Below are 12,462 nucleotides of genomic sequence, written 5' to 3'. Positions count from 1 at the left end.
GCGCTCCGCTCAAACAGAGGCTCAGATAAGCCTGAATATCAGATCTATAAGGCGTGATCAAACCCTGAAGAGAGACTGCGGCGAGGACAAGCACGGGAGACGTTGTGTGTGGCTCTTTCACTTGCTAATGACTTCAGATGATTGTCCTCTGAAGCTTCTCCAGGGCGACGCACAATAGAGCATAGAGAATAGAGAATACACTGAAACGCATCTGAGTCACACACACATTAAACATGCACATAGTGAACAGTGCCGAAGCCGTGAGGGTCTGGGGAAAGTGAAACATGCGTCAGCAGTGCTATCTAAGGCCATCGAAGTGATCATGAGACCTGCAGTGGCGTGACTAATCTATCCTGAGCCAGAGAATCAGACATGACCAACACACACACACACACAAACAAACAAACTCAGTTCTGCAGCGCCTGGGTGTTTCGGATCTGAAAAGGCTGGAGGGACAAACACAGACCATCACATGAATCAGATATCAGGCCTCATCGTCCTATAGACACTCTCTCTCACACACACACACATGATGGTGGGGTCTTTCATTAGACTTGCTTTTGTTAATCTTCTGATTCTAATCATAAAAACGCCGCACAAAACTTTCTGTACGCAACCAATTGCATATGAAATGCAGTACAGGTTCCTCACACAGATAGATGCACACACACACGTACCTTGACAAAGGCCGCCCAGCTCTGATGGCAGTATATGAGGTATCCACCCAAACTGGACGGTAACTGGCTTCTGTCAATGTAGTTGGAAAGCTCAAAAACCTCTTTGAGGAAAATGTTCTGTTAATATGCAGGAAAAGACATTAGAGTTAAAACCAACCGCTGCAACAGAAACAAACAGTTCTGACATTAGTGCTGGGAAATGATGCCGATTTTATAATGATTCAGATTTACGAGTTCTTGGTTCAATATAGATTCATCTGGTAAAAGTTCAGGTACATATTCATATATTAAAATAAACTCAAATCTAAAATGCTTTAATAAAAATATTTATTGAGGGAGTTTTTTTAAAGAACGGTGTCTCCAGAAATCGAGGTTAGTTCATACATCAAAACTTGTGTCTGTTTGAGGAGCAGAAGCAGCAGTGATTGTGCTGGCGTATATTGTGTTGAAGTCCTTGAGTTAAAGCACTGCTGCAAACTCTCAATCTGTATAACAGCAGATCAAAACATGACCTGCTCCATTCAGAGCTTCTTCCACCCAGAAACAGTTCATGAAATAAAGTAAATAAGCTCTGATTGTTTAAATGGTGGCTATCATAACTTGCACTGATGACAGATTTGTTGAAATATGCTCTGCTCTAGAGTAATTCTTATGTAACTAGCAGGTTATGTTCATTCAGCGCTGCAAGGATGAAGGACTTCTGTCTGCAGAAACCAGCGGGCTTCAGCACCTCTGGTTCACTCGCCCTGAAGACACTGGGCCTCATTTATCAAACAAATGTACGACAGGAATCTGTGTTTACGTGCTAACTTGACATTTCAGCCAATCAAACTAAAATGCATTCACCCAAACAAAAGTTACACTGCTCAAATTAAAGGGTCTGCTGTAAAATCATCTTGCCCACCACATTTCTGCATGTGTGAAAGATGCCGTTTAGGAACAAGTCAAGTACAAAGCCTTGTTTACATAATGAATATTTAGAAACCAAACGTTACATGGCGAATATAGAAACCTATTTGGATTCGAGCCAAATGAGAGAGGGGAGCCCACTGTACAGTTTCACTTTTAAATAAATTCATTTTGGCTTGATGTTTGTAATGAATGCCACTATAGCCTAATTTTTATTTTACAGTTTAATATAACTAATACAATTTATAGCTACTTTTCATTCTTATTCTGATTAGTTACATTTAAAGGATTTGTTGTGGAGTAAAGGGAAAATAGTCTAGTTTATGTTTGTAAAGGTTTCATTTATCGGTATTTAATATACATATAAGTTAATATAATTGTTTGCAATTACGAGCTTATCGGGTGTTTTGGGAGTCAATTTCTCTGTCATGAGATTACTTCCTCTTCTTGGCCTGTTTCTCCGTGTCGTACACTCTAGAGGTGTGTGTGTGTGTGTGTGTGTGTGTGTGTGTGTGTGTGTGTGTGTGTGTGTAAGTGAGAGACAGAACTCACTCTAAAGAGGACAGGCCGGCGCTGCTTGGACCCACTGGAGCTCAGCAGTTTCACCAGCTGTTTCTGCACTTCTCTCTTCTTGGGCTGAATGATGTACACAGAGTGGATGATCCTCCGGTCACACTGCAACACATTACAGACGTCAGTCAGTCGTGCTGCATCACTGTTTCTGTGGTCCACTTCCACTGCTGAGTCCCGTGTGCAGTACGAGATCAGACACGTGACCGACTATCAGCATGTGATCCTCAGCCTCAAGACTTCAGCCTCAACGCCAGGGAAACTACACACACTCGAGTTTATATTCCCCCTCTCATAACCCAGTGTCCAGGTGAATGAAGTAGCCTGAGCTTCTGTGGCTCCAGTAACGCTGCATGTTAAATCTTGGCACATGAAGACGCATCATGCCGGGTTTGACGTCAATGATGGAAACACTATTCAGATGATCTTTCACAAGACTCATTCACAGTCATGTTTTAAACCAATCACAGTCGCCACAGTCTCATGACACAGAACACCAGTGCAGAATACAGATAGAGGAACTATATCCGCAAAAAAAAAAATCTTTGACTTATTTGTAACAAAGTACTTTTAAAAACGAGTACTTCTGTACTTCTACTTAGGTATCAAAAGAAAATGCATTGTTTTTTAATTGTTGCATTGTTGTATGTAACACTTACAGTACTGTATGCCTCTGAAGCGACCTAGTGAATACATCTACCAGTAGTAGTATCTGTGGAATTAAGAGCTTTTACAATGTTATAAAACCTATAGAAATTCAACTTGATTTACAAAAAAAAAATAATAACAGCTACCACCCCAACAGAAGTACACATCTACCCATTCATGCATATTTGAATCAAGTGGACCGTAAAAATCCAACCTGCTTAAAAACCACCATAACTGTATAACTGCCCAAAAGCAACACTGCTTTTAACACAACAGAAAGCTGTTTACCAGGATGCACCAAGATCTGTCTTCCTCCATTATGCCAGCAGTTGATTAGTGTTCAAAGAAAGTGATGGGAAAATCGCTGAACTTCACGACACGTGACCCTACTAGAGTGATTACTGATAGGCAGTTTTTAGAGATGAAAAGAAAAAAAATTCCCCTGACTGACTTTACTACTTTCTAATCAAGGACCTTGACAGAAATTTAGTTGAGTAAAAAGTATGATATTTGTTTTTCAAATGTAGTGAAGTTAAAGTGTCCAGAAAAAAAATAATACAAAGAGTACTGTACTTAAGAAAAGTACAGATACTCAAAGTGTACTTAAGTAAATGTACTTCAAAACCATCCACCTCTGGTTATGGTATTGTAGTAGATCTTGTAGTATAGTAGATGTTGTAGTATAGTTGATGTTGTAGTATAGTTATAGTATAGTAGCCGTGTACTGAAGTCTTCTGGAGGCAGCCCTAATCAAACACACCTGAAAAGTCTTCAGGATTACTTGAACATTTAAAAGTATATAAAAGAAATTAGCAATTAAAGACACTGAAATTATTAATTGGTTATCCTAGTAACTCTGCTCATGTGGATTATTACTAGAAACTTATTTTAAGAAATATTTAAAAACAGTCCTGAACATAACTTGGGGTTGCATGAACATGAGGGCGAGTAAACACTCATATTCAGGAGAAACATGGAGAACGGTCAGCAGATAAACCAGCATTAGAGAAAGAAACCACAGCAGGTTTGCCATGAACCTCATCATGACATCACCAAAGACTTCCTCCTCACGAGGAGACTGTGCTCAGGAGTGATCAAGATACAGGACAACATCTCAGGCTTTATGATATAAACTGATGTGTCCCTCATTTGTACACCGATACACTTACAATGGACGTAACAAACATTAACACGCTTTCAGAAGAATTTCAGCAGAAACAGACTTTACCTCATCACACGCTGAAAACTCACAGCTTCGTTCTATGCTACGCCAGCAGGAAACCATATATAACTATAAACGAGTGCTTCATAAATTCATCAACTCCACAGACCACATGACTGCTCATTACAGTGTGAACTGCTGCTTTACATACACATCTAGAGACTGTCAAACAACAGACTGATGGAGTAAATGAAGGAGCTGGTTAGACTGCCTGAAGACCAAACTCTCGCCAACACAACACTCATTAGGCCATCCTTAAAAATATTTGGGTTCGCAGTAACCGCAAAAAAAAAAAAAAAAAAAAAGGGGTCGGTAGTTAGGTCTATTTTTTTTTTTTTCAAGATTCAATGTAAAAAAATTAATTAAAAAAAGTACAATTTTGGTCATGGTGATTACGTAGGTATGAATTTAAACCATTTTGCATATTGTGACGTCACTGACTGGGTCTTCAAACCGTGCATCCACTGATAAGGTGTCAATGCAACCTAAAAATCAGAGACCGGTTACGTTTTAGGGCTGAAACTTTTGTGAAAAAATCCTGTTCGATTTGAGGCATAAGTGTTCATTGAATCGATTGCAAAATCGATTCAACAAGTCAGCAATATTTCTGATGATTTATTGGCGTGAAGTTTTGTGCACAATGACAAACAGGAGTGCAACATTCAGGGATTGAAATTAACACCCTCCAGTCCGCCAAATTATGGTAAAAATGAACTTTGGCGGGTAACGCTGTCAAATCATGGGCCAATTTGGCGTGTTTCTAATTTCTGTTTACTCACTTTGCTGGGGAAGTTTGTGTAAGCCAAATCTGCGCGGATTTAGCGTAAATACGCAACTAGCGAGTACTCATGATACATTAAATACAGCGTATAGCGCAGAATCTGCGCATTTCTGGCTTACTTGAACACACGTCACTAAGCAACAAAAAACGGCCCGCTTGTTCACTTACATCGAAGTAATAGCGAATATTAAAAAGCATTTGGTTAACAGAAAAGACATTGTTATTTTCCAACATCCTACATGTTCTGTGTACTGTATTGATCTGTCCACCTATAACACATTTTTGGTAAAAAATAAATAAAAATAAATTTTTTTTTTTTTTAAAGGCCAGTAGTGGGGGCTCACTTTAAAATTTCAATTTAAAAGAAACCACTTTGATTTTAAGGTAAAATTGTAGCACATCCTCAATAGTTTGAGTTTCTTCCACCAACATTTTAGTGGTTTCCTTCAGGTCAGTCGACACGCTCACCGTTAGACAGGTGAGAAGGGAGGGGAAAAGATCTGGGCACAGTTTTTCCAGAACTTCGTGCCAAGTTAAAGCGGTGTCGAGATGTTTTAATGCATTTTTTAGATGTATTATGGTGCCCAAACCCGTATGACTTCGAACGGTGACAACAAACATTTTATTTACTGCATCATTACTAGGGATGGGTATCATTAAGGTTTTAACGGTATTACTTCTTACCGATACTGCTTATCGATCCGGTACTTTAACGGTATTCTTATCGGTTCTTTTTGGTGTGTTTTATTTTTTTAACATTCGGGTAATTAACATTTGCTTTATATTTTGAAATGTAAAATATCTATAGCAAAAGAAAAAGCAATGCTTTAACAAAACGAATAAAATATCTATTTGTTATGCAGCAGTGTGCAGGCTTTTGTTTTATATACACGAGATAGGATACGATAAGCAAAATTTAGTACATTTTTAAATTTACTAATTTAGTAATCAAATGTAAAATAAAACTGCATAGTTTATCATAGATAGATTAATGCTAATTAAAATTTAAGTTATTCATTCAAGAGCTGTGAGTGATTTTCTCTGCCTTTTGTGGTTTGATTCGCATTAATGGCTCAATCGTCACAGGTTTATTAGACGCTGCCCCTTTAAGACCGAGTGCAGATCTAATAGATGACTGATGCACCATCATTTTCTCCCAACTATTTACGTCCATTTAAGACAAACTGTTTCAGTGAATCTCAGAGCTGGTCAGTTTTATATTTTATGTATATTTGATAGTTTAGATGCGCACATGAAGCCCAAAGTTAAGTATAATACTTTTGTCTCGTTGCAGTCCATTTCGGAGCGCGCGTCGCCTTGTGAACAGCGTCTCTTGCACAGATGTTTGTGCTTTTAATAGCTCCTTTTAATGATTAAATGCGTCCGCAATTTAGCAAGAGTAGAGACTGCATTTTACAACAATCACCGATCGTACTGACGGTACGTTTTGGTTTTAGGAAGAAATGACAGCGCATTGCTGTGAAGGGTAGGAAGTTGCACTAGACAGAATGCGTCTAGTTTGTAATGGTTCCATCTCAAATATCTTTTTATAATCTTTGAAAGCCGAAATCTAAAATAAAAGTAGAATAATATCCCAGATCTAAAGTGTAACCACGTTTTAATTTTTAGTTCAGTCCTCATTGTCACTCAAGCAGGGCTTTTGTGTTGTGCGCTGTGTGAGATATCGCACTCTCGCTCTTCTGGACTGCGAATAGCAAATTTGCGTCACAGACAAATGGTTTAATATTATTATATATATATATATATATATATATATATATATATAGATAGAAATGGCTTGCGAGATAAACATGTTCAAGATAATGTCTTTATAGCAATAATAAATAGTAGGCCTATTCTTAATTTTTCTAGTACCAACAGCAGAACCGATAACGTCCGAGCTTATCGATACAGCGGACTTTCAACATTCAGCACCAGGGCCCATTTAAAACCGGGTTTCGCTACCCATCCCTCATTACCAAGCGCGAACAGTGAATTAAACAAAGCGAACATACAATCCATAGTGTGACATGCGTAAACCAATGGTGTAAACATAATCAGACGCTGGCGCCATGGGTTTTATTTAAAAGAAAGAACTTAGCCCACGTTTGTATGTAGGCATAAGCAACTTTCACAATACTTAATAAAATATAATTAATATTATTTTATTGAATTTGTATTAGTGGTTTGAAAAGTAACAAAAAAATAATTCAGTCTTACGCGAGTTTACAACCGGCAAGTCGGTCGGGCTAAAAGGGAAAAAAAAGGAAAAATTGGGTCGGTCCTAAATTGACATGGTCGTCGGGTAATGGCAAAGTGGGCAAACAAGAATATTTTTAAGGATGGCCTCACTTCCTGCTGCACAGATGAAGAGATGGAGGAGTAAGGGAGATGGAGTAGTAAGGGGGATGGAGGAGTAATGATGAGGAGATTGAGTAATGGAGGAGTATGGAGTAGTAAGGGTGAGGAGATGGATTAATGATGATGAAGTGGTGTAGTGATAGTGTAGAATACCTCCAGCAGCAGAAGAGTCTCAGTGATGAAGCGAGTGATGGGAAGATCAGCTCGTCTCAGATCAACCGCCACAGACAGCAGACCACCCTCACCCTGGATACTGCGCACACACACACACGGTCATGTGGTATTAAGGGCAAGTTCACCAAGAAATAAAGACATTGAAACAGGTGGTCGAGCAGAAAGTCCAAGCTGCTTCACATCACTCAAAAGCACATAGTGATGAAAAAAGAGATCAATAGCTCAGTTATAATAACTCATTATGTGCGCTGTTCTGCTGGGATGTATCGTCACGATCCACCTTATTTTTCATGCAAGAGCGGGAGTCGCCATTTTTGGATATATATTGTTCGATTTCCAGTAAACCACTTTGTAGTTGTATTGTGAACCCGTAGTTTTGCGTGGCCTGTAGGTTTGACTGGCTAGCTATCTTTTAATATCTTTTAAAAAATACATGCAAGATATTTGTTGATCATAATCCACGCCGCAGAACTGAATGTGGACGTGGGGCACTATGTTCTGCGCTGCAAGCTCATCAGCTTTGGTTAAAAGCATTGTAATGTGTGAACACGCTGGTAATGTGAGTTGCTCAAATAGTTAACAGTGTATCTGTTGCATTAACCGTTCAATCACCATTTTGAGTTCTTTGCACGCACATGCTTAACATCTGACACGATCCAGTATACGCGTTACGTATATGTTATTATTGTTCCAAACGCAGCAGTTTATCCATTTCTCGTGTGTATTTGAGACATTTGTGAGAAACCGCCAAAATTCCCGTACATTTGCTCTGTCCACTTCGTTAATGGCAGACCATAAAGATCATCTCTTTAATATTTAGCCACATCTTTACGATAGAAATGTTACAGACACTGTGATTTCTTGAACAACAACATGTGGACATCAAGACACGCAAACTCATGAGGGGTTAAACTTTTATTTTGAAGTCGCGATGAATGAACAGTTTGCATATATAGAACGTATTGATTTATTCTCTTGTGTTGGCGTAGGTTTATAGATTATGGCACACATTGCATTCCCATATGAACGTCATAAGCAACCCAAACTCACAGCATATGCAGAGATAGCATTTGTTAAACGAGCTGCTGAGAAGCGCATCGAAGACCGTCTAATCCGAGTCACATGAGAATATTTTCTGTTATTTTGTTAAACGTCAGGCCATTTCTCATCCCCCACCGCAGGTGTGATAAACATTAACCATCACGGTGTTTAAGTGTTTTGTGCAAGCTCCCACAACATAGCTTCTTAACTACCGGCTAGCCAAACTGAACTAAGACACATAAGGAAGTACTTCATCGTATTTACTTCCGTGTTGCAAAATAAGGTGGATATGCTATTATACAACCACTTTGCTCTAACCTACTACATACAACAATAAGGCATGAATATATTACAGTATTATAAACACTTTCACCATGCTGACGTATGACTTTGTGGAAGGTAAAATGTGTCATTCTGAAGGCTGCGCCCATTTCAGCTTGAAAGCATGTGAAGCACGTGTTCCACAGAAGACGCAGTCCACAGGTGTGAGGGAGAACCAGTGAGGACAGTGATGGCTCATGTCAACTGTCCCTTTAAGACTTTACGAACTAAAAAAAAAAAACTGACCTGTTTAAACTCGTACATCATTCACACTTGAGCTCCATCAGGAACTGTGTGAAAGCTCCCACTCAGATCACTGATGTTCACACACACCTACAGTTAAGAGGCAGGTGTAGTGCCGATCACACACACTACACATCACTGACACTACACAAACTATCAGAGAACACATTAAATGGAACAGACACCGCATTAGAAGTTTATGGTGCAGTTGTGGAGCGCAGAATGATTCACCACACATTTATGTTTTATGGAAAAGAGCAGCTTGGACATTCTACAAAACATCTCTTCTGTTCCACACACACGTCAGGATAAAGTGAAGACAGAGCTTTACCCGGTTTCTGTGTGGGTGTGTGTGACCTGTGCAGGTGCAGACAGTAGTGTGGGTGTATGTTACCTGTGCAGGCGCAGACAGTAGAGTGTGTGTGTGTGTGTGTGTGTGTGTGTGTGTGTGTGTGTGTGTGTGTGTGTGTGTGTGTGTGTGTGTGTGTGTGTGTGTGTGTGTGTGTGTGTGTGTGTGTGTGACCTGTGCAGGTGCAGACAGTAGAGTGTGTGCGTTACCTGTGCAGGTGCAGACAGTAGTGTGCAGGTGCAGACAGTAGTGTGTGTGTGTGTGTGTGTGTGTGTGTGTGTGTGTGTGTGTGTGTGTGTGTGTGTGTGTGTGTGTGTGTGTGTGTGTGTGTGTGACCTGTGCAGGTGCAGACAGTAGAGTGTGTGCGTTACCTGTGCAGGTGCAGACAGTAGTGTGTGTGTGTGTGTGTGTGTGTGTGTGTGTGTGTGTGTGTGTGTGTGTGTGTGTGTGTGTGTGTGTGTGACCTGTGCAGGCGAAACAGTAGTGTGTGTTACCTGTGCAGGCGCAGACAGTAGAGTGTGTGCGTTACCTGTGCGCGTTACCTGTGCAGGTGCAGACAGTAGTGTGTGTTTGTGTGTTTCCTGTGCAGGTGCAGACAGTAGTGCGTGCGTAAGTGTGTGTTACCTGTGCAGGCACAGACAGTAGTGTGTGTGTGTGTGTGTGTGTGTGTGTCCTGTGCAGGCGCAGAAAGTAGTGTGTGTGTGTTACATGTGCAGGCGCAGATAGTAGTGTGTGTGTGTGTGTATGTGTGTTACCTGTGCAGGTGCAGACAGTAGTGTGTGTGTGTGTGTGTGTGTGTGTGTGTGTGTGTGTGTGTGTGTGTGTGTGTGTGTGTGTGTGTGTGTGTGTGTGTGTGTGTCTGTGTGTGTCTGTGTGTGTGTCTGTGTGTGTGTGTGTGACCTGTGCAGGTGCAGACAGTAGAGTGTGTGCGTTACCTGTGCAGGTGCAGACAGTAGTGTGTGTGTGTGTGTGTGTGTGTGTGTGTGTGTGTGTGTGTGTGTGTGACCTGTGCAGGCGAAACAGTAGTGTGTGTTACCTGTGCAGGCGCAGACAGTAGAGTGTGTGCGTTACCTGTGCGCGTTACCTGTGCAGGTGCAGACAGTAGTGTGTGTTTGTGTGTTTCCTGTGCAGGTGCAGACAGTAGTGCGTGCGTAAGTGTGTGTTACCTGTGCAGGCACAGACAGTAGTGTGTGTGTGTGTGTGTGTGTGTGTGTGTGTGTCCTGTGCAGGCGCAGAAAGTAGTGTGTGTGTGTTACATGTGCAGGCGCAGATAGTAGTGTGTGTGTGTGTGTATGTGTGTTACCTGTGCAGGTGCAGACAGTAGTGTGTGTGTGTGTGTGTGTGTGTGTGTGTGTGTGTGTGTGTGTGTGTGTGTGTGTGTGTGTGTGTGTGTGTGTGTGTGTGTGTGTGTGTGTGTGTGTGTGTGTGTGTGTGTGTGTGTGTGTTACCCGTGCAGGCGCAGACAGTAGTGTGTGTGTTACCCGTGCAGGCGCAGACAGTAGTGTGTGTGTTACCCGTGCAGGCGCAGACAGTAGTGTGTGTGTGTGTGTGGGGGTTTCATGTGCAGGCACAGACAGTAGTGTGTGTGTGTGTGTTACATGTGCAGGCGCAGACAGTAGTGTGTGTGTGTTACCTGTGCAGGCGCAGACAGTAGTGTATGAAGTGAGACACCTCCTCTCTGCTCAGCTCCTCTGAGAGTTTACACTGCGCCTCAGCGGGAAACAGGACCAGAGGACAGCCATGCTGGTCAAACACACCTGCACACACACACACACAATCGTGAGACACACACACACACACACACACACACACACACACAAACACCGTGGCTCTTACCGGGGAATATGACCGCGCCGGAGTTCAGCACATGTTCTGAGGGACGGGACGGGGATGAATGACCCGGGACCCCTGAAACACACACACACACACACACTCCTCAATTACCTGCTCTGAAGCCCATCTCCACAACACAGGGGAAAAACATGTGTTTGTAAAACATAGTTATGACAAAAAGAGGAAGTTATGACATACCAAAGTCATGTTTAGGAAATTAAGTCAAATTCACCAAAAAGAAAAAAAAAGTAAATTGACCAAAAGTCAATCACATAAAAAGCCATATACCTTTTAATAACTTGGAATGTCGTAATGTCATAATGTCAACTCCCGCATAATTTGATCATAATTTAATGTGATCATTTTGACTTTTTTAAATCCAATAATTATGACTTAGTATGTCATTCTTCTGTTTAATGTCATCACCATTATTTGCCAAAGCATGATTTAGATTATGGTGTTCTACATAACTCTATTTCCTGATGTTTGAGGCTCATCATCACACGAGTCGAAACACTGTTCAGCACCGCGGAGTAACACACACACACACGAGCTCACTACAAGGTCTAATATATATACGACGAACCGAGGAGAAAACGGTAAAGTCACAGTTGACCAGCTCTATAGACTCAAACAGAAACGGTGTAAAGTCACAGTTGACCAGCTCTATAGACTCAAACAGAAACGGTGTAAAGTCACAGTTGACCAGCTCCAACACTTGTCGCTCACCTGCACCTGCGCGCGCGCCGTTCATCTTCAGCGGAGCTTCACGCTCTCTCATCTGACGCCTGTGTTTGCAGACACACTCCTCGGGGAACTTTATAACACACTGCTCCTGCAGCGGGACAGAGAAAGATTACGAGCCGGATTGGGTGCGAGAGTGTCCGCCATGTTGAGCCCATTCAGCGCTTAGTGACCCAAGCCGAGACTGTCGCGAGCGCGCCTAATTTATAAGGGACGGCCGGCGGGCGGGGCCACAGGACACGTGAACTCGCCCACAAACACGAGCGCGCGCGCGATGCGATTGTTCACAAACGGTCATTTTCGTATGAAACTTTATTATATAAAAAAAATCTTACTTAGAAAAACAAGTTTAGCGTTTCTAATTTATTCACAAATTAAATCAATTAATTAGAAGTGATCAAACATTTCCTTGTTTTAAAATTCCAAACAGATCGGTGCAGTTGGAAACTTAGGCTATCTTAGCATACAACTACAAAAGCATACAAACAAACCCTTCTGTAATAACTTTATTGACATAGGCTGACATTTCTGAAAACACTCAGTTTGAGGAAACCATACAGGCAAGTCTCGAACATTTAATCATCAGACC

At 41.4% G+C, this 12,462-nt stretch overlaps 1 protein-coding gene across 7 annotated transcripts in view; it reads right to left on the bottom strand.

The window, feature by feature from the left end:
* The window catches only part of LOC143729200 (uncharacterized), an 87,906-nt gene extending 75,853 nt beyond the window's left edge, over window positions 1–12,053 (bottom strand). For 4 of the 7 annotated variants that reach the window (XR_013199954.1, XM_077220322.1, XM_077220323.1 and 1 more), the window contains exons 1-6: window positions 11,859–12,048; window positions 11,133–11,204; window positions 10,930–11,053; window positions 7,322–7,421; window positions 2,139–2,261; window positions 678–794 (exon numbers count right to left, since the gene is read on the bottom strand). Coding sequence is in view for 5 of the 7 variants with exons in the window: in XM_077220322.1 (XP_077076437.1) it covers window positions 678–794; window positions 2,139–2,261; window positions 7,322–7,421; window positions 10,930–11,053; window positions 11,133–11,204; window positions 11,859–11,910 (588 nt within the window). In the remaining 2 variants the exon portion in view is untranslated. Of the gene's footprint in view, window positions 1–677; window positions 795–2,138; window positions 2,262–7,321; window positions 7,422–10,929; window positions 11,054–11,132; window positions 11,205–11,858 lie in introns of all 7 variants that reach the window. The other 3 variants (XM_077220320.1, XM_077220321.1, XR_013199955.1) reach the window with 2 other exon arrangements.
* Between the last annotated feature and the right edge of the window lie 409 nt (window positions 12,054–12,462).

This window comes from Siphateles boraxobius, unplaced genomic scaffold (assembly GCF_051911475.1).
Source record: "Siphateles boraxobius isolate OS27281-9 unplaced genomic scaffold, OSU_SipBor_1 8, whole genome shotgun sequence".
In the NCBI taxonomy this organism is placed as follows: Eukaryota; Metazoa; Chordata; class Actinopteri; order Cypriniformes; family Leuciscidae; genus Siphateles; species Siphateles boraxobius.
Note: the sequence above shows the minus strand (reverse complement) of the source record. Positions and strands in the feature narration are given on the sequence as shown.